The 26149-nt window shown below is 36.5% G+C and overlaps 1 protein-coding gene across 1 annotated transcript; it reads right to left on the bottom strand.

The window, feature by feature from the left end:
* Positions 1–16954: 16954 nt before the first annotated feature.
* Positions 16955–21650, bottom strand: LOC149645025 (uncharacterized). The gene is made up of 4 exons (XM_089850397.1): positions 19087–21650; positions 17694–17814; positions 17536–17595; positions 16955–17071 (listed from the first exon to the last, which is right to left on the bottom strand). The coding sequence occupies exons 1-4, from the start codon at positions 21648–21650 to the stop codon at positions 16955–16957; spliced, it is 2862 nt and encodes a 953-aa protein (XP_089706523.1).
* Between the last annotated feature and the right edge of the window lie 4499 nt (positions 21651–26149).

Below are 26149 nucleotides of genomic sequence, written 5' to 3'. Positions count from 1 at the left end.
CATCTCAAATGTGGTAATGGCATGGATGAAGGATGCACGTGAGGAAATTTGTTTTCACGCTATAGGATCGGCAACTCCCTATCTCGAACGACAGAATATTCTGTATACACTCTGTTACAACGTCGGTTGTCAGCACGCGCAAAGCTATTTCTCTATGTAACGTAGCTTTGTACGTGCTGTCAAGAGACAAAAAACTTCAGGATCTTCAGGATTTAAAATATCCGCGAGTATTTTGGCTCGAGTGCACGGGCCTCTAGGCCTTAGTTTCAAATACGTGTGAAATTGCATACAGTCTACTACACGTATTTGAAACTAAGGCCTAGAGGTCCGTGCACTCGAGCCAAAATACTCGCGGATATTTTAAATCCTGAAGATCCTGAAGTTTTTAGTCTCTTGACAGCACGTACAAAGCTACGTTACATAGAGAAATAGCTTTGCGCGTGCTGACAACCGACGTTGTAACAGAGTGTATACAGAATATTCTGTCGCTCGAGATAGGGAGTTGCCTATCCTGAAGAGTGAAAACAAATTTCCGCACGCGCATCCTTCATCCATGGTAATGGGGTCAGTTTGAGTAATTTTCTCAGTGGTATCAAACACACTTTGGGTCCATTTATGACACATTTCCCCCTGGCTTGTTTTCAATAAACATATAAATATATATTAGCCAACAGCATAATAATTACTGTGAAAAAGAGGATTGGGGGCCTCAAAAACTTACTGCAGTTTGTCAAGCAGGAATGTCACAAATTTATCATTTCGGGATCCTATTCCCATACCACACCGATTCTTCTCCGTTGTCCATCTTTCAAAAACTGCTTTATTAAGCTTAATTCTATGGATAGGTTCTGCAAAACAAAATGGATTTCTAATTTGTCAGACAGTAATTGGTTTAGTTAAATTTTTTACCTTTAGTCGCCATAGTATCTTTACTTATAAATGAATTTCCAAAGCCAAAATTTGAAAGTTTCCTAAGCCTTGGTCAAAACAAACGTTTCACTCACTGTGATATTTTCCTAAACTACAAAATATTTTCTAATAGTTCAGTTACTAGTACTATTAATTCTTAAATTATGTTATGAAAATTATAATAAATGTAACAAAAAATTATAAAAACAGCAACAAATTCGTGTCAACTTTATATTCAAATCGTAACGAACTAGTCTAGTACAGCTCTCTACGACAGCAAAGTTAGAATGAATTTCAAACTTAGAAAACCGTTGCGAAAACCGGATGAAACCGAATCCTGAAAGAAAAAGACGCGACAATATACCCTAAACGGACGCCCTACGCGCGGGTTCTAGCAAGCCATGATTGATATTGTATTGGACAGTCCAGAATAGGGTCTTTGTATGACGTCATATAATTCAGCCAATCGTGGGGTATGGACTTTTTTGGAAATCCTATACAACACTGTCTTCTCCTGGCGCCATCTAGCGTTCCAGATCGGTAATAAACGGCGCCGACGTAACCTTTAACAGTAAAATTAATTTTTTCATCAGCCGGAGTCATGACAATTACTACATTATTTAAAACTAGCTCCCACTTTGTAATTTACGATGGTGTAAGTTACTGTTTCCACGAAGTTAACAAAGGCTAAGCAGAACTAGGCAATGATAGAGTTTATTGTCCTGGGATTAGAGATGGCCGATACCGATCGATACCGGTACAGACATGAACCGATACCGATCGATACCGATATGGTATCGGTTGATTCCTATAGGCGCGTACTAAGAAAGATTTTCGCTTATTAGTTGTTAGATAAACTGAATTCAGGTACTTTTTATATAAATGAGAACTCGTCACGATTGTAATTCATAGAAATGAGATATTATCACCATCGTTACGTTACGAAAAGACCTAAAAATGTCATGTAGCGTCATTTAACGCATTTTAAACGAGTATCGGTTTAGTATCGGTATCGAACTAACCGATCCGATACTATCGGGAAACCCTGAGTATCGGTGCCGATACCGATATGGTATCGGTACCGGTTCATCCCTACCTAGGATAGATGAGGTATTTAAGTCTAAACAATTTTGAATATTATTTGCTGTATAACTAACATTCTCGTCTTGGCAGAATGAGGGTCCAATTTCGACACTAAAAACCTGGTAAAGATAGATTTTCCATTCAGACGATACCAGTCATCAGATTGCCTTGTTTGGTTTATACCACCAACAAATGTTCCAAAAGATGAACTGAAATGTAAACATTTCCAATGTGGAAAGTGTCGATATCTTAGTCGATAATAAGAAATTATTAAATCCATAATTAGAAAAGAGGCAACCACCTATAGTCTATCAATCACAGATGGGAATCTTTATTGTTTTTTGTTTAACAGTTATATACTAAAGAAAAAGAAGGAGATGGAAGCAGTTACTCCACGAACCAAACAAAAAGGCTTTCTATTGGATCAAAATGTCGATATGCCGGATTAACGCCTAAATCCAGATCGAAGAGGATCAGTGAGAATGAGCAACATCGTGCCAAGCTGAATAAGAAAATCAAGTAGTTGGAAAAAAGTTAGAAGAATCTAGCGTAGAGTTAAGCGAGACTCAGTGTAAACAAATGAAAGTTATTATGTCTGAGATAAATGATAAAGGTGCTGCTGCGCTTGAGCAACTTTTCAAAGAAACTGGCCGCAAGAACAAACTTTTAGAGCGCGCCCTTAGACATTCTTGGAAATTAGACTCAAAGCGTAATGGCTTCTTTGAAGATCAAGAGAAATGCATAAAAGCATCTACTGGAAATCGCTGGAGTGCTTTAACTTATCGAATCGCCCTTAGTGTATATTCCAGATCCCCCGCTGCATACGAATCATTGGCTTCTTTTGATATTTTAAAACTTCCTAGTGTGCATTCACTTCGTGATAACATGAGAAAAATTCCTGGCAAGGCTGGAATTGACTTAATTTATCTTAAAGAAGAAGGTGAACGGTTTCACGAGTATGTGAAAACATACCCGGGAAATAATAAACCACCAACTGATGGGGCGATAATTTTTGATAAGGTCAAGGTAACAGGAAAGCTCATATGGAATTCTAGCAATAACGAGTTTATTGGATGCGCACTAAATCCTTCAACTTACCAAAGTATGGAGGACATGTACAAAGAAAGTACGATAGCTGAAGCATTAGAAGCGGAATACGTTCTACAATTCCTTTGGCGATGCGTCGCCGGAAAATATGATATTATAGGGCCTTATTTTATGCTAGCAAAATCAGCATCTCAGGCATTCATACTAAACACACTATTGAAGGTCATTTGGGCTTTTCAATCAGTTGGTTTAGAGGCCACTGTCTTAGTTTGGGATGGAGGAAGTAACAATGAAGCAGCACTTCGAACTACTTTGGACTCTAAAAAGCCCTTTGGTCACACTGTTAATGATGATGGAACTATCATTTTTGACATAACACCTCGATTTGTTCATCCATTCCTCGAAGAGCGATACATACATTGGGTTATTTGCCCAACACATCATCTAAAGAACATGGTCAATGCGCTGAATCAATCTCAGGAAAAAGGTTCAAAAGATTTTACAATTCTTGGTGATATCAAATTCGGGTGGCACCAAATTATAGATATGTATGAAAGGGAAGTAAACAGAAGAGAAAGCAATGACCTTGCTCAAGTGAAAGGGCTGTGTCTAGCCTACATCGAAATAGACTCATGGACCAAACTAAATGTTAAAGCAGCGTTAATCATGCAAAACCTAAAAGTACTCGGTGAATTGTATAATTACGCCCATCCAAAAACAGGACTTCCACCCATGGACAAAGATGCTGTAATGGCTTGTCATGATTATCTTTTTGCATGCCGTCAGATTTTTGAAACTGGCTTACTTTCACATGAAAAGGTAGATTCTTTAGATTCCGCACCAATTAAATCGATGCTGCAAGGATTAGAATACTTCAAATGTTGGGCCACAGAGAGAATAATGTGCGAAGAAAATCTGACAAGCCAGTCTGACCAAGGATTTATCGCATGGCAAACGTGGGAGCTTTTGAGAATATCCGTGTTAGGGTTTGTAGGTTTTGCTGGTGATTTTATTTCAAGAAATCCGAAAAAGTGCATTTATCCTATCAGAATCAATGGTTCCGCAATCAAAACTGTTTTTAGCCAGATTAAATATGCAACTGGTTCTAAAACTACTAGCTTGTACTATGCCCATGGCACTAGGGCTTTGAGAACGAAAAAATGTATTAAAACATCACAAAATACTGAAACTACGTATCGAAAAGTACAACTAGATATTAGTGAGGCAAATATTTGAAATAATTCAAAACATAGTGTACCTCACTGAGAATAAAAATAATTTTATTGACAAGTTTTATAACCTCAGAAATCATTTAACAAATACTTACGGACGGATTTAGTATTTATACGCTTCTCCCACACTGGACCTTTGAGCTGGGTGGTACAACTAGCAGTACCTTCTTCCATTTTGGATTTCTTCTTAATTTGAATTAGCAAATGTTTAATTTTTTCATTTTGCAAACTTCGCTTTTTGGAATTGGAATCTCCTTTAAAGGAACTTCCTCTTCTTTCTCTGTCATTTTCTCGGTTGAAATTAAGTTTTTCTTGGATGGAACTGTCTTTTTCTTGGAAGGAACTGTCTTTTTCTTGGAAGGAACTGTTTGTTTTTGTTTGTACTTTTTTAGGGTTGGTTTTGAATGTTTTTTGTACTTTATTTTTCATTTGGCCTCGAAGTTTGATTTTGTTCTTGTTTATGCTATTTCTATAAAGAAAACACCTTAAATTTTGACCTTCTATGCCCCTTTTTCCCCTACGATTATTTCTTTGTTGCACGGAACCCCTAATCAAATCAGCTATCTTTGCATGACCAAGATTTCTTTGATAAATAATCCTAAATTCTTCTAATTCATCATAGTTAAAACCCCTTTCTTGAACTTCTTGGATTTCAAAGACTGCTTTATGAAAAACATGCTTTAACACTTCATTATCCATCAGCGTATTCATAGTCTCTTCTGCATGAAAACAAATTTTACTTCATTAAACTTTCAATTTAAAAAATTAACAAATATAGAAATAAATCATACTTATGGCACTTCCTGGATTGCCAGATCCTACAGTCCACTTCACAAATTATCCAACTACCAAATCGTTGACTTGACAAATGTACTGATATAGAATTAGATGGGGAATCAGTAAACCACCCTCATTGATATGGATTAGTGCTGGTGGCAAATCTGCAGGAAACTGGTCCATAAGCCTTAATGGGGGGTTCCCATTCAACGGAATCTCATTGGACAGAATCGCATTCGACAGAAAATGTTTGGCTAGAATTTCAAAATCTTGCCCAACGGCGGGTTTCAATTGAAGTGGAATATTTTATAACATTTTTAAAGTCAGTTTAGGTTAGGTTTGGTTGTAATTGGTTTATTGATAGGGTTATAGCTTTGGTTTGGTTAGGTTAGGTTAGGTTAGGATTGGTTAGGTTAGGTTAGGTTTGGTTAGGTTAGGTTAGTAATATTTTATAAATCATTTAACTATGGTACGCCTTTTCCAAAATATTGATGTTTAGTTACATAGACTTCTCAAATAATATGCCTTTTCCAAAACCTTACTGTTATGTTATGTTATGTTATGTTAGGTTAGGTTAGTAATATTTTATAAATCATTTAACCATGGTACGCCTTTTCTAAAATATTGACTTCTCAATAATATGCCTTTTCCAAAACATTACTGTTATGTTAGGTTAGGTTTGGGTTGGTTAAGTTAGGTAGGAATATTGGTTTTTATATATATATATATATATATATATATATATATATATATATATATATATATATATATATATATATATATATATATATATATATATATATATATATATATATATATATATATATATATATATATATATATATATATATATATATATATATATATATATATATATATATATATATATATATATATATATATATATATATATATATATATATATATATATATATATATATATATATATATATATATATATATATATATATATAATTAAAAAAACCAATATTCGATAATGTCTAGTTAATACTCTAAAACTGCAGCCAAAACCATGTAACGTGATAAATATGACTTAAAATAATAAAAAAAAATCTACAATTCCCTTTATAAAGTAAATTTTCGGGGATCTAAAAGTATTTGGTTCTTCTAAACTAAAATAGGTGCTTAATATTTTACAGAATGTTCGCGTATCGTGCTCAATTTCTTTGACCATTATTTTATTACAAGTCAAAGAAATTGTTTGCTTGCAAAGATGCAATCTTTGCGCTCCCGGGAATTAAATTCATTTTAGTTACATCGGGTTTATATGCGCATGCATTCTTGTCCCAATGGACCGAACCGAAACCCGGAGAAGTGCGGTTTTTCGCTCCAATGGGACTGTCCCATTGGACCGAATCCGCCAAAAGTGCGGGTTTTTCGGTTGATTGGGACTGGTTTCGGCCGAATGCGATTCGGTCCAATGGGGCAGAGCCTTCTTAATGATAAACTTATTTTGAAATGTGTATGCGCCTTATCTCTCTGTTCTTGTGTAAGGGGTTTCTTCCCTTTCATTAGTTTAGCATGTACTTGCATCCTGGCCTTATTAAGCTTCCATATTTCCCCAAGGCATCCACCTGCAAGTCTATTCAACGAATACAAACGATCACTCTGTACATTACGTATTTTCTTGTTGGGAAGAGTAGTTTCCAATATTTGAGTAGACGTTTGTTCTGCCAGATGTTTGCTTACATTTACTAATCTTTTAAGTTCGGCTTTCCCATCTACGACTTTATCCGCAATCCATCTCACTATTAACGCTAATGCAGTTTTATCACAGTTTAAATCAGATAAAAATTCAGGTGGGTTAAATAGGGTAAAATTAGTGAGCCATTTGTTCCATTACCAAATCAGAACAGTGTGACTATAAGATCGATGAACCTCAATAAGATTAGAATATGCCATTAGCAATGTTTCAATCAGATCTTCCAACGACCCATTTTGTCTCATTTTATCCAAGATTTCACGTCGAATTCCCTTTTCATCAATCAGGAAAAAATCATCTTCAAAGTTTTTAACAATACTGTCCACTGTAAATACTTCACCTAGACTATTTAAATTTAAATCCTTTTCGGAAGTAGAATTGTCACTTAGATCTTTTTTATCAGTAGTTTTATTACTCATTATTATGTCTTCTTCTCGACTAAAAATATCACTCAGTTTATGTTTCTTTCTTGACTAGAATTGTCATCTACATTTAAATAATATTCTTCGTGACTTGAAACAACCCAAGGCCCGCAAATCCAACTTTTGAAGAAGCAGAAAGAAAAATATCAGCTGTTATAAACAATGACGTCAAAGGAATTTCGACCAGTGATATAGCGATAAACTATACAAATCGGATCGAGAACTGGCGAGCTTTTTTGTCAGGAGAGAGAGGGCGCAGCTTTAAAATTTTCACGTATCTCTGATGAACCGGTCCGGGAATCGAGCAGAAATGATATTCCTACGCGTGGGGGGGGCAAACGAACATAGACGATACTCCTACCCTTCCATTCCCCCACTTTGTGTATGTAATATTATTAACTTTTGGTGGCACTCCATGTTAACTACCCATAGAGCTTAATACAGTCAAAGGCAAGTAGGTGCCATTACTCTATATAACATAATTTCAGCCCAGGTTAAGCGGCCCGGTGACTATATTTTCTTGGGGTAGCCGTATAAATAGCCATATATATGAGACAAATTAAAGTGGTGGCAAATAAGTCACGTGGGACTTGGTTGGTGCTGCTTTATATTAGGCTTAATAATTTTTTCAAACTTCCACTACTTCGAATAAATGTTTTTCTAAAGAGACTTTTCATTTGGTTGAACATTAAATTGAATAAATGTTACAAAAGTATTTCCCTATTGATTTCTTGTTTTAAATCTAAAAAAGGTTAAAAACTGCGCTTTCAAACATTGTCGAAACATTTCAGGTTAAGTTACCATACGTCTACCAATGGTGAATTAAGTTAACAAGCGGCTACCAGTGGTGAATTAAGTTACCAAGCGCCTACCAAAAGTTGATAAAAAAGATGTTTCGTAAACTTGTCACAAAGTGATTGAAGTAGGTCGTAGGTTCTCTTAAAGCGACGCCCGGTCATGCACTGTCAAAGGCTTAGTAATGCAGAAAAAATAGTGAGATGAAAGTCCTGCAAAATTAACCGTGTGTAGTGAATTCTCGCTTGTCGTTCTCTAACTAGCTCGAGCTGTAAGTCTCTAGACGTTACGAAGTGTAGGAAGTGTCATACTTATGGAACATATCTTATAAACTTATCGCCTTAACAAAAGTGTTTTCGTTTTTCTTTGTTCAACAAATAATTCGCAATAAATGTTTTCTTTCATTTTACTTTTCGTTATAGGGCAATGCACAACTAAAACGTGCTATTGCGTCGGAACTATGTTTCGTCGCAAATTCCAATCTGCTATTGGTGAAAAATAAATTAGCCAAAATGAATAGATCAATCTTCCAGTACGAAGAAGAATGGTAAGAAGTCATTTTTAATAGGGGCCTAACAGTTCTGAGCCTAAAACGTCACACCCTATTTCTTACTGGAGTTTCATGCCCCTAACGGTTGGAAACAGTATTCTACTCGCAAAAATCTTAGGGTTTAGAGCCGGTTCTAGGACCGATAGTGCATCATTTTGTGCGAGTCGAGTACAAATATCGCGGCTTAGCCCATTACCATTGCTTGTGGGCTGAGGAAGCTCTAGTGATTGGTTTCTCTTCGGCAATAGCTATTTTGGAGTACGTGCAAAAGTATGTCACGTGTTCAAGCTGCTGAAAGTCCAGAACTTTACCGGCTAGTAAAAAAATTTCATACAGATAAATGTTGCAGCAGTTGCAATCGAAAGGTTAAGGGAGGAAATAAGGAGCTAAAAGTGTGTCGCTACGGTTTTCCTCAAAACTTAACAAATGTTTAGACTTTGAACTCGGTTAAATCAGTTACGCGCCATCGTAAAATGAAACGAGGACAAAAACGTCTGTACAATTTTCCCAGAGATGAAAACGAAGTTATTAGCCCAGGACTTTTAGGGTTTGACCTAGAACATTTGAACATAAAGATGAAAATTGGTACAGTGTTGTTTTTGACCCAACAAAAAATATACTAAAAGTCCCCTGCTGTAGAGCGCGAGCTTTCGCGGCCATCTTGGAAAATGGCCGCCGAGAATGCCAGCTACAATGTATTCCACGTTCTTCTTCAAAAATTATGAAAATTAGTAAACATAATGATTGGAAAAACATGATCATCATGGCCAAATTTTACAGCTCTGTGTTCAATAGTTTGGTCGCCATATTGAAAAATGGCCGTCGTGAATGCTAGTTACAGTATATTTCACCATGTTGTTGGAAAATTATGAAAATTGATAGGTATTATAATCAGAGCTGTGTGAACCTCATAGTAAAATATTGAAGCCATTAATCAGATAGTTTGGCTGCCATGTTGGAAAATGGCCGCCATCAATGTCATTTAGATACAGTATATGGGTCAAAAACTACGAAAATTGGTAATAATAATGTTGAAGACCGTCTAACCATCATACTTGAATATTGAAGACGTGTTACTGATAGTTTGGTCGCCATCTTCGAAAATGACTGCTGGAAATGCCAAATACATTTCAACTATATAAATCTTTTTGAAATTCCTATTTTGAATAGATGATTTTAATTAAAGTAATAAACAACAAAAAATGGATATCTCGAAGTTGAAATTATCGACGCCATCTCTATAAATGCCCACACGAAAATCATTGCCCAAAATTCTGAAAGAAATAAAAGTTATTCAATGCTATTAGTCTCAACATGTTGATTAGAGAATATGATTTAATATGGGGTTTATGCATTCTAGTGTTGTTTAAGATTAGATTTTAGACTAATCTCTAACATTTCATTCATATTCATCGTCATCCTGAAGATTTTTCTAATAACTGCATGTCAGAACCATTGATTAGGCTCTAAACCTAGCTGGGGGCCTTGTCAGCGCCCCTCCCCATCATATTCCAAATTGAACCTGCGGAACCGCCGTCATGGCACACGGGATCGGCCAGCGGGCCCGAAAAACGCCACTTGAGCAGGTGACAGAAGCTGGACACCGTCAACGGTGAGCCCCGTCAGGACAGGGAAGGATTAAGGCAGCAGAAGACTCGAGGGTACGGGGGAGTTCTCTCCAAGCACAAAAGTGCCATACGGCCCAAACAAATAGTGTATCCGCGCCCCTAGAGGATTGCTAATAACGGGGGCGAGCCAAGGCAACACTTGGGCGGGCAAACCCTTCACGGTATGGGGCAAGGAACGGTCTGAACCAAGGGCGAACCCAAGGAACTCCCGAACCGTCACACCGAACTCGGGGCCCCTCCGCCACGACAAATCCTTTGAGTTAAAAAGGTTAAGAGAACACTTCTTTCATTTACGTGCTGTAACTGGGTGTGGTTATGATAAGGGATGGTTTAAAGTAATGACAGATAATCAACATCTTACAAATTTGTTGCGCTTTTTTAATGACGATATTGCATCTAAGGAAGCCATAGCTGCTGCCGAAGAGAGATTTCTTTTCGCTTTTTTTAGGGTGATAATTGACACGTCTCTCACGTCACGCTTCAACTATGTAGATATTACACTTATAATGGAACCGTTGCTTACTGTCAAGTCGTCATTTGATCTCGCTAAGCTTCATCCGACAACCGACGCCGCAAAACCACATTCATTCCGAGCGTATCTTCAAGTCCAACAAAAGCTAGGAAACGATTTAATCCCGACCAGTGGGGATTGGTTCGCGATCGCGAAAGTAGAAGCCGCATTCACACCATTCTCCTTCCGGCATCAGATGAACTTATTCCACTCATTATTTGTACCTGCAGTCTACAGAACATTTTGTATAAAGAACTGTGAATGTAAACGATCGGTAATAGCTTACTGAGCAATGTGTGGGCATTGTCAAGGTATTAGCCGTAATAAAAAATCTTCAGGATGACGAGAAACATGAACGAAATATTAAAAATGTGTCTTGAATCTAATCCTTAACGACTCTAGAATGTATATACCCCATATAAAACGGTTTTCCCTAATCAAAATCCGAGTAATATGGCTTTCCTTTTTTTTTTAGATTTTAGGATAGTAATATTTCAGCAACCATTTTCCTAACAATAAGCAATGTAGAAGGGACATTCGTGGAACTGTGATTGTAAAGCTTCTCCCCCGATGTATTTGTATAGTGAGGGGAGGGTTAAAGTTACGTTCCCTACCTTGTTCATCGTTCTAGACTGTAGAGAGTGAGAAACTGTAAAACTTCACGAAAATCCAATAGGGAGAGGGCGTTTGACAGGGAGGGAAAGAACATCCGACGTCATTTTATACCTCTACTTAGGGGAGCGTTTGTAGGCACGATACTGAAATTCCCCCGTTAGGGGGATTGAATCGAGGTAAGAGATATAAGCCTATGACGTGGCAAGAATGGGTTTGCCCTCTCCCTATTCGACCACATTCAGTATGACTAAACATAAATACTTTCTTGTGAAACAAGAAAATTTAGCAACTAAAAAAGTACACATGGCACTCAAAGGACCAATATGAAACAATATATTAAAGGAAAAATCAATATAGTATGATTGGTGAAATTCCACAAATGTAATATAATTTGGTGAGGTGTACCTCTGAATATTTTTATTTTAAATTGTTTTGCTAAGCATTTCAGTTGGTTCTGATTTTTTAGTGTGTTATATTTCTACAAAATCTTGCATTCATAAATTATATCTCTCCGGGAGAATGTCTTTGTTTTACCCCATATTAACTTGACCTAACCAAAGAAAAAAAACTCGGAATTTGACAAGAAAAGTTAAAAAAAGCGTTAACAGTTTCATCCTGCACAAATATAATATACGCTTATTACTAATAACAAGCAAACCGAGATTGTTAAATTATTAGTGATTATATGTATATTTTTTAATTATGCGCAGTTCTCTCAGACCATATTTTAATTCAGTTTGAATAAGTTTTAAAACTCTTGACTCTAACGTTCTATTAACTCTGTAGGAACTTCCGAAATCCGTTAAGGAGGGTAAAAAAATATTATAACGGGATTTTATATCATTCAACTGCTACAAACAATAGCATTTCGCCAAAAACTTTCTTGTCAATTTATAATTTTGTTGAAATTTGTGATTTTAAATCGTTTAGCCTAACACCATTTCGCAAAACGGTTTTGGATGCGTTCAATTTTTCGATTAAGGAGATTTTCCCCTAACCAATCAGTGGCCTTCCATTTGAAATTGACTTTGATAAACGGTCAGTGATTGCTCGCGGAAAAATCCTTGTCCTACAGAAGTTATACTTATTAAAACTTCGTTGCAATAGCATTTATAGATTAATAATAACCTGTTGTATTATTTTAAAACCTTAACCCTACTTTCCCTATTCCGTTGAAGAAAACTAGATTGTCAAGTCCATAATAACGTCGCCACAAGCTCGCTACACATTAAGATAGTGGCCGGTGAGAGGTCCGAGTCCAAAATTTAAACGGAAGTCGAATGAAAGAGAAAAATTTAGGGAATATCACGAAATCCCTTACGCTTTTTTGAATGCCCGCGTGAGAGATTAAAACTCTAGATTATCTATGTGTTTCGTGTTATTTTATCTTTACTCAAAATGGAATATAAGAACGATGGTTTTGTCGTGGGTTTTGTGTTAATTCATTCCTATTATATCTTCAGCCTTGTTTATAAATATTCAAATATACACAAATTTTAGATATCGGGTGGAAGATTCATTAATTCCGACTCTTTTCCGAACTTCACCCTCAGCTGCCGGTGTTATTTTCTAATGATTTTATATATTCCTTTACTTGATAACGGCTAATATATAAGCTCACTGCTTGGCCCTTATATCAATCAACCACCCAGAAAGTTGAAAATTAATTTTGAAAATACTTCGACCCCACCTAGAGGCTCCACTACTACTTATCTGGTACATCACATTCCAAATAAGAACCACATCATTAAATAGAGCGAAAAATAAGGCTTGGTCCATTTTCAGGAGGGAGGAGATAGAACGACACATATTCCAGTGTCGGGAGAATATTTGACAGGTAACGATTTAAAGGCCAAGTGACATTGAAAAGGTTCTAGATCGTGCCAACTCACCTATATTTTTGCACGCTTCCAAGTAAAGCCAGAACATGATCTCTTGGTACTAGTCCTTTAATGTACCTTTTAGCTGGAGGGAGATGAAGTACGATAGGCCTAGGTTCCAAAAAGGGTTTGGGGAATGTTGTTTGAAAATCTTTTATAAAATTAGTTTGAAAAACTTATAAATGTTGTTTGAAAAACTTTTGTAAAATTAGTTTGAAAAACTTTTATAAATTTTGTTTGAAAACCGTTTATAAAAAATGTTAAAAAAACTATTATAAAAATTGTTAGAAAACTATTATAAAAATGGTTAGAAATATTTTTGCGTGCCTGAATCAACAATTGTGACCGTTAAATTGAACTAGGTTCTAGAAAGACTTTGGAATCAAACTATTGAGCCATGTAAGGGGGCGATCACAAACGAGCATTGCTAGGACTGTCCGAATCCACCAGCTCTTTAATAAATTTTGGAAAAACCTCATCAAACCCCGCTTCTAAAGCTAGGCTTTGCAAAATTTAAAGATATATCATCTTCCCAAGATGCTAAGGAGTCTGAAACACAAGGCATATTCAAATAATAGTGTATATTGTAGAATACAACGAAAACTAATTTGACGTGTTTTGATTTTTATTTTATTTATTTATTGGTTTTTTGTGGGTTAAGACTGCAGCTCTTCAAGTACTATGGAACAATTGCAAATAATATTCGGTAAAATAGTGCTCTTAAATTAGCTGTAAAGACTCGTTACAACATTGATCCACTTTGTGGATTGACTCTTTTTAAATCACTAATTTTGATGGTCGCGGAAATTTGAACCATATGCACCAGTACTTTAAGTGCAAATCAAGAAAATAACTTAAAGAGTATACCACTAAGTCCTAAAAATATTTTTCAGTGTTGTTGGTGGTTGCTAAGCCTAGTTTCAAGGTTCTAAACGAGGGGCACATCATTCTAAATTGTAGTTCAAAATTAGCCTTACTAACTTCCATTGGAGAAATCTGAATCGATGAGACTAAATTGCCTCTCGGTTTTTACAGAAAAAGGGAGCCTTTTGAGTTTTCTATAGAAACGGGCTTGGTGGGGTTAAAATCGTTATCGGACATCGGACAGTCCTCCCCATAATAACCCCCTCGAAAATTCTCTCCTCAATGTCCTTGATGCCCTTTGTACGATTCCTAGAATAAGCGAAATCCAGTCTCCTGAGCTGCTTTTAGATGTGTTAGTTCTGGTGGGGGGGGGGAGAGGAGAGGAAAGGAGGGTAAATTTTTCCACCTTTTCAAAATCAGCTGTCCTACATAATATTTGTAAACCCTTAAGTTTTAATTTATTCGAAAATTAAAGGTTGCTAGTTTTTTTATAAAACTTTTGAAAAATTTTCAAATATTATGGATGTCCCAATTCAAAAATTCATCATGGTGATCGATTGTGTGGCTATATTTAAATGGATACTGTTAATTTGATGTTATATTTGACGACTCGTTATGCATAGTTTTCAGACTAGGAGGATTCATACCATTTACACAAGGAGGGCAGACTCCGTGGTGGAGTCGATAGCCCGCCCTCCTTGTGTAAATGGTATGAATCCTCCTAGTCTGAAAACTTTGAATACCTGTTTAGTTTACAAAAACAATTTATTCATAAGTCATATAATATGATTTAGGGGAGCATTATTTCCGATTAAGATCACTCCTAAATGTATGAAGCATGAAAATCGGGCGTATATTATATTAATAACTTCAATCATAGTTCAGCTATATCTGTGGTTAAACAACCAATCATATTTCAGCTAAATCTGTGGTTAAACAACTTCAATCATAGTTCATCTAGATCTGTTGTTAAACATTGCTTAATTGAGCATTTCAGAAAAGGTGTAAATTAATGATCGACTAAACTGGTTGAATATAATTCAATGCTTCAACTCTTTTCAAAATTTAGCAAACATTTATTCTAGTAGCAGAAAAATGATAAAAAAAATTTAAATTGAGATATAGTTTCACATAAAATTTCAGAAATTACTTAAGTAAGCACATCTTAGGCAGATATGCCAGATTAAAACCTTCAACCCTCCAAAATAAAATTGGAAAGAAGTCCGAAAAAACCCGCCAATCGATATTTCGCAATAAAGCCCAAAAACTGAATAAGATCTAGACTACCCAGACCTAAAACAAGCCAACAATTAAGGGCAAAAATGTAACCGCCGAAAAGCTCAGTTTTAAGCCTACTCTTTTATTTCCAGCCAACATTTTAGAGCCCAATTGGTTGCTATCCTGCCCAATATGGCATCCTTGATCTTACGTTTGCCTATTTCATCAAAAGATAAAATAAGGTAAGATGTGTTGGAAATGATGACGAGCAACCTGTGACACTGTAAATCTCCCACGGTACCTCGCACCATTGTTAAGTGCTGCCACGCAGCGCCATTGTATTTGTATGAGAACTAGCTTATATTTTTAAGACAGAGGGCGTCCTTTACGATTTCGTACCGTACGACCCTGCTTAAACGCTAAGGATACTGGGAGGACTACGGTGCCGTAGGTGGGGGTACAGAGGCAACGTTAGAGGTATGAGGGTTCAAGGTTTCATCGTGCCTAACTTAACTCCCCTGAAGTTAACCTAGCTTTACAAAGCGGCAAGCGCCATCTGATTTGTCATTTTAAATATGAAGAGTAAATTAAAAATAAACTGTAATTAAAACTTACTTTGCTAAGTAATAATTTTGAGTTTTCAGAAAATACTGACAGAACTAACTTTAATTAAAATATACCACGTCTTTTACTGTACCACTTTAAATTTTTCAAGAAAACTATAATTTCGGTTTTTGCAAAAGCAGTGACACCTAGTAGATATTATTTAGATTCAAGCATTATGATACTTTTCTTTACTTATTAAGAGATATATAAAGTTAGAAATTTACATTTTAACATCATTGATATTTTTGGCCTAATTTATCGTTGAACTAATTGAAATATATTTCACTGCTATACACCATGATGAAAGATTTTCCTGTATATTATAGGTGTAAATTCGAGATCAAACTATGCTTAATATTCCGTAACACGTCAGTGGAAAACCGGAAGTACCTTCTAGCACCTATTGGTCTATCCGACTTGTATATTCAATATTTGTTCCAAATAAGATCAAACAAGAGACAAAAGTTTGTGGAACGTTATTTTTCTCTACACCGCTCAATATCGAATAAAAACACTAGATTATAAAATTTCCCCTTATAAAAACTACTTTTCCTAGGTTTTCTTAATTACTAGCTCTTAATTAGCTAATATCCAGAACAGCCTAAACCATGGGATAACCAGATCACATCCAGAAAAGTACCAACTTTTCGGCCTTTTCTTTTAAACCATGGGATATCATACAGACGTCAAATACTGGCAAAAAAGTTTCTTCCGTTTTCTTACTCCATAAGACATCCTTGGGTATACGATTTTAGGTTTGGATGAACTAGGGATATCTGGACCCTTCATGGATATCTTCTAGACAATGTGTGTTATGTGGGATGTTACATGCTCCTCCTCCTTCTCTAGTTTAGTGAGAAAAATTATAATTTTGAGTTAGTTCGGATACAATCTAGTACCGAGCCGGACGATATGCTTTTCCCTTCAGCCTCGTAAGACGGAGGTTATTGTATGGTAGTACGGGTTTACCCCTTTGTTAAATTCTCCATTGAAGAATAAAAGAATTAACTGATTTTGGATTTACACCGTAAGTTTTCTTTATTATTCAATACTTTTATGGCCCTCGGGAGAAACTTCCTTTTTAGTTAGATATTTTATTGAGGGTTACAATTTGAAGCAATATTCAAGGTGCTGTGAACTACGGCAAATCTTACATCGGATATACACAATCTGACGGAAAAGTCTAGTTTTGATGATGTGTCCGCACTTTCCTGTCAATTAATATAAAAAAGAGTAGAATGGTAATTTGTGAACAGCCCCCGGCGATAATCCTATTGTTAAATGGCATATCGCGTGCTAAAATTATTATCTCAATAAACCCACTGAGGATACAAACGATTCAGTAATAGACATTTCGGTTCTGCAACTATCGACTATATGTTCTTTTGGGTGCAGAAAGTTTTCTTTTTCTTGAGGGCTTTTAATTGATTTGCAAAATCAGTGAAAATCCAAATTATTCGGATATTGTTCGTAGCATTTACGAGACTGGACATTTATTTAAAGGATATACGACCAAAACTGATCTCAGATATTTAGGTTCGATTACACAGAGTACGTGATTCAAAGACGTAAGCGTTCCTTATAACAGTAGATTCTTTGGAAAATTTCGAGTCGAAATTTCGAGCCGTTTTGTTCTAAGCCAAACCGTTAAATTTCGGACTCATTTGGGTCCTACTCTCTTGAGATGGGACGTAATATCTCGGTTTAATAAGCAATATCGGGTTTGATACTGTTGCTACTTTTAAAAAGAAAACGAATTGTAAAACTATTATATTGCAACGGAATTAAGGTTTTCTGAAGAAAATCACGATATGTGACACTGCATCCCTTTACCTTTTTCAAACAATCTTTGGTATGATTTTCAGTCGTTTTACGTTTGCAATTGCAATTTTTCGGATCGAAAGCGGTGACAGTCAAACGTTTGAAAGCACCGAAATGACTCAACCGAGAAGCCCTGACACCGGAACAATTTAAACACGGAAATGTACTATTCGTATTCGGTTAAATGCATGTATGGAGGAAAAATGTTCATTGACTTTAATAAACTTTTTTCAGGGGTGAGTTTTATCGAATCATTAAATCTTTTTCCTACTGGCTGCTAGCAATTTGTCACCCTGAAGCACTATTTAGGGAGACCAATTGATGTATTATTCTTGCAACTTCACTCCAGTGTCTGATAAAGCTGCTCAGTGCAAATTCCAATAGAAATCAATATTGACATACCTTTGTGGGAATACAATACCTACTGTCCAGTTTTTTGCACGCAAAATGCTAATCCATGCAAATTATATAAGTTTCAAAAAAAGAAGAGACAAGAATTCTATCGACTTGCTCCTCAAGATGACACTATACATGTGACAGCGCTATATACTTGACAAAGTCGGTCGTGTTTTATACAACAAGACTATCATCAACAACAACCATAAAATATATAGCCACGATAATGATTCTGGTCGTTAATGGAGCGAACTTTGGGAAAATTACCGAATGCTAAAAATGATGTGTGCCATTATGCGCTGAAATAACGATTAACGTTTGATTACCGTTCTTAGCTAACAAAAATATAATTCACTCTTCTGTTTATCTTCAATTTTTCCCGATAATAATTGGTACACATAGATAAGCTACGTTCAGTATACAGCCGTTATTGTTAACTGTTTGCTATTGGAACTTACGGTTTAAATAATAATCCATCTACTGGTTCCTCATGAAGACTAATCCTATTTTAATGCGCGTTATGATGCACTAGTTTGCATTAAAGTAAAGTATCAGAATAGTAGTTTGTCTTATTTTCAAATTGGAATCATGTTTTAATATTCAATTTTAGAGAAGATTTGTATTTTCTTTAGAATTAAGTAGAACAAATTCTAAGTTCGAGTTTTATTGATATTTGGTTAGAAATATTGTTTTTTGAACAGATATTTTTGGTAAATTTGACTCTTTGAGAACATCTTGAAGAATATCATATTATTCAGATGTCTCTTGCTACCTTTAGTTACAGAAGCACACGCATCAAGCTCTATGGAGCAAACAACCGGAGTTTCCAAAGTAAAACTGACTTCACGAAATCTCATCCGGCGAGCCTGTGTTATGTTCCGCTTTCATAATATTTCGAATTTCAAACTAAGGAGTACTATATCGCGCCCACACCACACCCCATCCCCTAAGGAGAGCTAACTTAGCCATTTTAGCTAGCTACTATGTGAGGCAAATGCGATTGGCTCACTGCGCGCCACTCTTAAGCCAATAGTGTTTCGTTTCTTCGTCTGCATGGTTCCATCCTCCGTTTATGGTTTTGAACATGACTCTTGATAGGATCTGGTCTTTTTCAGTTTCGCGCCGAACATCTTCCGTAGTTGTCGGACTGTTGTCGATCTTTTCAATGAGAAGAACATACTCTGTGGGCAATGGTGGTTCTTGAGGCTGTACCGGAAGTGGAAGTCGGCTCAGGAAATCGGCGTTTGAGTGCGTGCTGCCTTTCTTGTATTCTATCTGGTAATCGTACGCAGATAGTGCCAGTGACCATCTTTGTAACCTCGCGGCCGCCATTTGTGGAGTTGGTTTGTTTTCAGACAAGAGACTGATCAAAGGTTGATGGTCCGTGATCAGTTTGAATCGACGTCCAAGCAGGTAGTCTCGGAACTTTGTGACGCCGTAGATGAGAGATAGGGCTTCTTTTTCGATTTGGGAGTAATTCTTTTCCGCTTGAGATAATGTCCGGGATGCGAAGGCTATAGGTCGTTCTTCTCCGTTGGTGAAGTGTGATATTACGGCTCCTATGCCGGCTGGTGACGCATCACAGGCTAGTCTGATCTCAAGTTCTGGATCGAAATGTACCAATAGGTTAGATGTGGTGAGGAACTCCTTGGCTCTTTGAAACGTTTCCTTCTCCAGTTTGCCCCATTTCCAATCTGTCGTCTTCTTGAGAAGCTCGAAAAGCGGTGCAAGTTGCATGGCGTAGTTCGGCACGAACTTTGAATAGTAATTAATAAGGCCTAGGAAGGACCTTAGTTCTTCCACGTTCTGTGGCTCTGGCGCTTCGGAAATGGCTGTCATTTTGTTTGACATGGGCTGCAGGCCTCTACTGTCCAGGTGGTGTCCCAAGAAATCGAGCGATGTCTTGGCAAACTGGCATTTCTCTCGTCGTAATTTGAGTCCTGCTTCTTTTATTGTTCCCAGTATCAAGTCCAATTTCCTTAAGTGGTCAGCTTCGTCTTTGCCTCCAATTGCAATGTCATCTTGCATGGGTGTTACGTTTTCTTGATTTCTGAGTAACGCTTCCATGTGTTTCTGGAAGATCGCCGAAGCTGAGGATATCCCATACGGTAGGTAGTTATACCGGAACAAGCCTTTCTGCGTGTTGATCACAACTAGATCTTTGGACTCGTCATCTAGTTCAAGTTGGCTGTAAGCGTCTCGCATGTCCAGCTTCGAGAATACTTTACATCCGGAGAGTTTCGTGAAAATATCCTCGGCTTTCGGTAAGGGATATTTCTCAGTCTGAATTTGACGATTGGCTGTGACCTTGAAGTCGCCGCAAATTCTGACGTTCCCATTAGGCTTCAAAATTGGGACGATAGGAGCCGCCGATGTTGCGAATGGTACAGGAGAGATGATGTTTGCATCATGCAGTCTTCTCAGTTCTTCATCGACCTTGTCTTTGTACGCGTAAGGCACTGATCTTGCTTTGAAGAATCGTGGTTCAATTTCTGGTTTGCGATACAAGTGGACTTTAACTCCCTTGAGACATCCATATGAACTTGTGTCAAAGATCTCGGCATGCTTGTCCAGTACGGCCTGTAACGCTTCATCCTTGCTTGATACATTCATGACCAGGCTCGCTTGATTTAATACACCCTTTTCTAGGATTGGAAGTGAGGATGAAAGCCAGGTTCTACCGCAAAGCGTAGGTCCTTTTCCTCGGTATATCACAATGGGCAGTACTTCTTCGTGCTCCAGATACGTGACGTTGACTTTTGCGACGCCGATAGTCTCGATGCAATGGCCCGAAAATGATCTGAGTCCTTTGTCGAACTTTTGTATGGATCCTTCGTCGACGATAGAGTTGGCGTTCTCGCTAGACATGAGGGTAAACGCTGAACCCGTGTCGACTTCCATGGTGAAGTTTTTCTTGTTGACAAGGCATTCTATCTTGTAGGGTCCTCCGGGTCTCACTTCATGTGTTACTGGTACGTGATAGATCCCGTGTTTACTTTGTTCCATGGGTACTTCCTCGGATACGATGTTATGAATGTCGAAGGCTTCATATTCTTCCTCCTGGATGTCAATGTGATTCGCTTGAGCATTGAATTTGGATCGATTGTTTCGATTTCTGCACGCTCTTGACAAGTGACCTCTCTTTCGGCAATTGTGGCAAGTAGAATCTTTGTATTGGCAGTTGGCAGGTTCGTGTCCATGAGAATTACATCTGTAGCATTCTTTGCTGTCACTGCTGTATGACTTCATGGCATTATCTTGATTATTGAACCTTGCTGAATTCCCATCTTGACTTCTTGTCTGTGGTCTTCTTGTCTTCTGAGTACGTTTCTTCTTGGATAAGATGGATATGGCATTTACTTCATCGTTTTTCTCTGTGCTTCTGTGATTCTTCATGGCACTGATGTTTTGCGTTGCCTGTTCCATAGCTTGAGCAATAGCAATAGCTTTAGCGAGCGTCAGTTTATCTTCAGCTAAGAGGCGTTTTTGCAGTGAGTCTTCTCGGCACCCGCATACTAATCGGTCTCTGAGCATGTCATCCAGCGATCCACCATAGTTGCAAAATTCACTCATACGTCTGAGTTCGGAGATATATTTTGCGATAGTTTCTCCGGGTTGACGATCTCTCGAGTTGAACTTGATACTCTCTACAATTTCGGATGGTATCGGGTTGAAGTAATTCTAGGAGAGCGATAGCTCTCTTAGATAAGACCTCATACCGACTTTAATGTATAAGGATGGTTTTTTGATTGGTTATAACTTTTTTTGTATCGTATTAACTGCTTTGAAAAAAATGCACAGAACTACAATTCGGGCCCTCAATATGTGGTTAAAATTTCAAGAAGATCCACCCATTAGTTTATTGTATAAAAAATAAAGTTGCTAAGGGTGGTTTTCATTTCCATAAAATTAATCAGCCCTTTTGGTGAAAAAGTTAAATTTTCCCATAGAAATAACATGGAGTTTTTTTCAAATTTAGCCATTTTGTCGCCACCCTTTTGAAATGAAATATTCATTTGTTATGTTTGGGAACGGTTTTATATCAAAATTTAAACCTTTTTCTAGGACCATTTTTAAGGTTTTTGAGAAAAATTAATTTTAAGTATGTTTAATTTTAAATTTTAAAAACTACCCCAATCTGCGACATTTTAGCATGGATACGCTGTTTTATTGGTAAATATCAGCGCGACCAATATTGGCCTTTTTTTACGTATAGTTGCGTCATAATAATCCGATTGTTTTTTCTTAATGCCTTTTGGTTGAAATGGCCTATCGATAGTGAGATAAGACTGCTTTAATATTGCCGCCGTGACAAATTACCCCGTTTGTGGCCGCCATTTTTTTTAAGGGGAAAAAAATTTGAGAGTGGGTCCTTTTTCGTTGCCATTTTCATATTTTTTGAGGATTTGCTCATGGATGGATTTTAAATATAATATAAAGTAGGTTTCAAGCTTTAATATAAGCCTAATTTCATAATTTTCCACCTTTTTATTGTCCCACAATCTATTTCTAAACTTTGCACTTTCTTTAAGGCGGTGAAATTGCGCTAAGCCTTGGCTTACCTTTAATTTTTGCCATTTATAAAAATGTTTACCTCTTGTTGTTACTTCGCCTTCTCGTATCGTCGTGTTTTTAAAGTTTAGACTATGAAAGTAGTGCTTAGTTTTCTTAAATATTACTTAATTGTATAAAATTTCAATATTATAATTGCCTAAAACGTCCGTTTTAACGAATTCAATGTTTTTTGTTGAAGGGACGCGCCTTGCATTTGAATTTCGTTCCCTCGAAACTACCCCCTTTAAGAGACCGGCCGCCGGAGTTTTTTTCTTTAAAGCCCTCTCGGTCGCTCGTTCAGCCCTGAAAACAGCTGTAGTGACTCTGTTTGAGTCTGTTATTTACCAAAAATGTATGCGGTCAGTGTGTTGTTTTTGCATTTTAATGCTTCTACTCGTGGTGCACGTCGAGGTTTACGAATCCAACGTGTGTTGCGTAATGAAAATCAAGGGTGGATACTATATGATCTAATGATCTATGCTTTAAAAGGAATTTGACGGCGACAGTCATGCAAAAACGGTATTAGGCCTTGCCAAAAGTTGACTAAGCTGCTATAGTGAGCCTTCGTCAGTCAATGATATAAGAAATTGACCCTCGGATATCCTCTGACTAGGAGATGGTTATAAAGTTACTAACTCTCGATTTTGGAGGTAGATACTGTCTAGTGACACTTAAAGTAACGACTTAATCTTATAAACAGACTAACATCATAAGCCCATATCGTAAATTCACCGATGTTCATATCTAAGCTTACTTGAAATACCAATACCAATTTTTTTAACTCAATGAATCTTAAATATCAACATCAAAAATTATCTTCTGAAAGAGATAACTACTTATATTATATTCAAATTTCTCGCTACATTTCAAATTAACGAGTAGAAATGTGCAAATGAAGTTCTAACTGATTAATTGGGCAAATTGCTATATTGGTCACCATTACTGATCACAGATAGATTTGCGCCCTTCAGTAGTGTTTATTATGCTTGTGAAATGGTAATCGAAATCTGTGATTAAAGTTTAAAATAGACATGAGCAAAAAGGGCTTTATTCATATCAACTCGATTACCGAATATCTAAATTTGACTAAAATTAACAAAATATTCTATTCATGGTTAAAAATCTTGTTTGAAGCAGCAAGCCATCTAATCCTTATTTACCTTCTTTTGAAAAAAAATAATAGGTTGATACCTCTTTCAGTAGATGATTCATTCATATTTCAGTTTCATTGAGTTTAAAAAAAATTAGTTCCACCATTGGTTAATTTTCAATATTGACCAATCGACAATCAAAAATTTTAATAACTAAATTACAAAGACCAGTTCAAAACCATATTAGTTTTGAAACGATTAAATTATAATTTTAAACATATATACTAGTTAATTCCTCGTAGGTAATTAGTTTATTTCCTTAGTGAAATTAATGCTGAATATTATACAGGGTGTATCTGAAATGGACGTAGGAGCGGAAGTATTTGGGTTCCTGGGGCCAATATAAGGCGAAACTGTTCTATGACATTTTGTCGTACGCCAAGCCATTTGGAAGTTACTTGAACCTAACACTTGCTAGTTTGCATAAATCACAGCATGTTGACTTTGTCTAAAACAGTAGGAATTAAGTTCAAGATAGGATGATTATTGCAAATTAGTGGTTTCCAGCTAAAACAAAAAAAAGCCTCATAGCCATAGAGTAAATTTTTAAGGAGTAGAAAGTTGTACAGTTGGTGAATCTTAACGAATATCATTGTAAAACAACATGTTACGATTAGTTTGTTGAAACAACTGACCGATACTAACGGGAAACTAACAGCGATAACTAGCCGAAACTAATAAGGAACACCGACATTTTGCATCATTCTTCAAACAATCGAAAGGTTGTAAAAGCGTTCATTTTGGTTTGTGTACAAGATTACATATCCGGCGACGTCTTGCTTCCATTAAATTAGTAAATTATTTTTTACATGCTTTACAACACTTTGAACCTTTAAAAGAAGTAGCTTTTTTACCGTTTTTAATGGCAATTTTCATAGAATAATTCTAAGGAGTAAGAATGTACATTTTCTTATGGGTACATTACATTGCATCTCGCATTGCACGTATGTCTCCTGTCGTTCTCAACGCTGGCGGATTGCTACCAGTTAGTAAACGTCATAAGTCTAAAGTTTTAGGGTGGTCTGCAAATTTACTAAGGTTTATTCGTTTATTAATTTATTTGCGAAGTTTTTTCTTAGTTATAAGTTAACCCTCCACTTTTTTTTTTCTCAAATTATCTTTAGTTTTATTTGCGGTCATCCGTTCGGTTCCGAGGTGAAGAACGAAAATTTCTTCTTAAAATGTATGCTAATACTTTTGGTGGTACCTCGCAATCAGTGTAGGCCAATCACGAGCCTTTCAACCCTTTCTTGAACAAGTTAGTAGTGTGTGACCTCGAGAAGGAATGCTAGGTTTTATGAAGCCCACTCCTAAGTACGCTATTCAACATAGCGTACCTAATTTGTTACGGGTGAGGCACCAAGAAAAATGCCATTACTCCCTCACTGTAATTTTTTGGAGAAAGGAATGTTCCCTTTTTTGGTCACTTTGAACCATAAAAAGTTTTAATTCATTTTCAACATTTAGGTTTCTACAGTATATGTTGATTTTTATAAGGGTTCAATTCATTTTCAACATTTAGGTTTCATCATTATTTGTTGATTTTTATAAGGGTTAATTTTTGCAAATTGTGCATTTTACTGCTCAGTTTTAACAGGCGTTGCCCAACATCCCATCCCAAACATTCGCCCACTAACATTTATTCACGAATACCGATTTCGATAAGTTGCAACATTAACCTAATCTTTAAACTAAATGCAACCTTTCGATTGTTTGAAGAATGAAGCAAAATGTCGGTGTTCCTTATTAGTTTGCGCTACTTATCGCTGTCAGTTTACCGTTAGTATCGGTCAGTAGTTTCAACACACTAAATCGTAACATGTTGTTTTACATTGATGTTCCTTTATGAGTCACCAACTGTACAACTTTCTACTCCTTAAAAATTTACGATAAACTCTATGGCTATGAGGCTTTTTTTCTTTTAGCTGGCAACCACTAATTTGCAATAATCATCATTCTTGAACTTAATTCCTACTGTTTTAGACGAAGTCAACATGCTGTGATTTATGCAAACTAGCAAGTGTTAGGTTCAAGTAACTTCCAAATGGCTTGGCGTACGACAAAATGTCATAGAACAGTTTCGTCTTATATTGGCCCCAGGAACCCAAATACTTCCGCTCCTACGTCCATTTCAGATACACCCTGTATACACAAAGTAAATAATAAATTAACTTCTAAAATTTAAATGTAAAGTGTGTGCATTATTTCCCAATTAATAAAAGATATCCACCTATTTTCATTCAAATTAATTACTAATTTGTGGATAATGGATAGAAAATGTCGAGCTCTAATTGCGATATAGCTAAAATCAATCCCACGGGCTAATTATAATACAATATAACCTTTGCCCTATGTTTACTGTTTTGA

Source organism: Phalangium opilio, unplaced genomic scaffold, assembly GCF_054372755.1.
Source record: "Phalangium opilio isolate 3A_F unplaced genomic scaffold, DU_Popi_V2 ptg000090l_1, whole genome shotgun sequence".
Lineage (NCBI taxonomy): Eukaryota > Metazoa > Arthropoda > Arachnida > Opiliones > Phalangiidae > Phalangium > Phalangium opilio.
This window is presented reverse-complemented; position numbering and strand designations above follow the sequence as displayed.

What these genes read in the sequence shown, in the direction of transcription:
- LOC149645025 (XM_089850397.1), bottom strand. Translation starts at nt 21,650, where the DNA reads ATGAGTGAATTTTGCAACTATGGTGGATCGCTGGATGACATGCTCAGA. An exon ending in CCAAAGATTGTTTGAAAAAG is followed by an intron (nt 17,596 to 17,693) that starts GTAAAGGGATGC and finishes TTTTAAAAGTAG; the next exon opens with CAACAGTATCAAACCCGATA. An exon ending in TTACGTCCCATCTCAAGAGA is followed by an intron (nt 17,072 to 17,535) that starts GTAGGACCCAAA and finishes ATTAATTGACAG; the next exon opens with GAAAGTGCGGACACATCATC.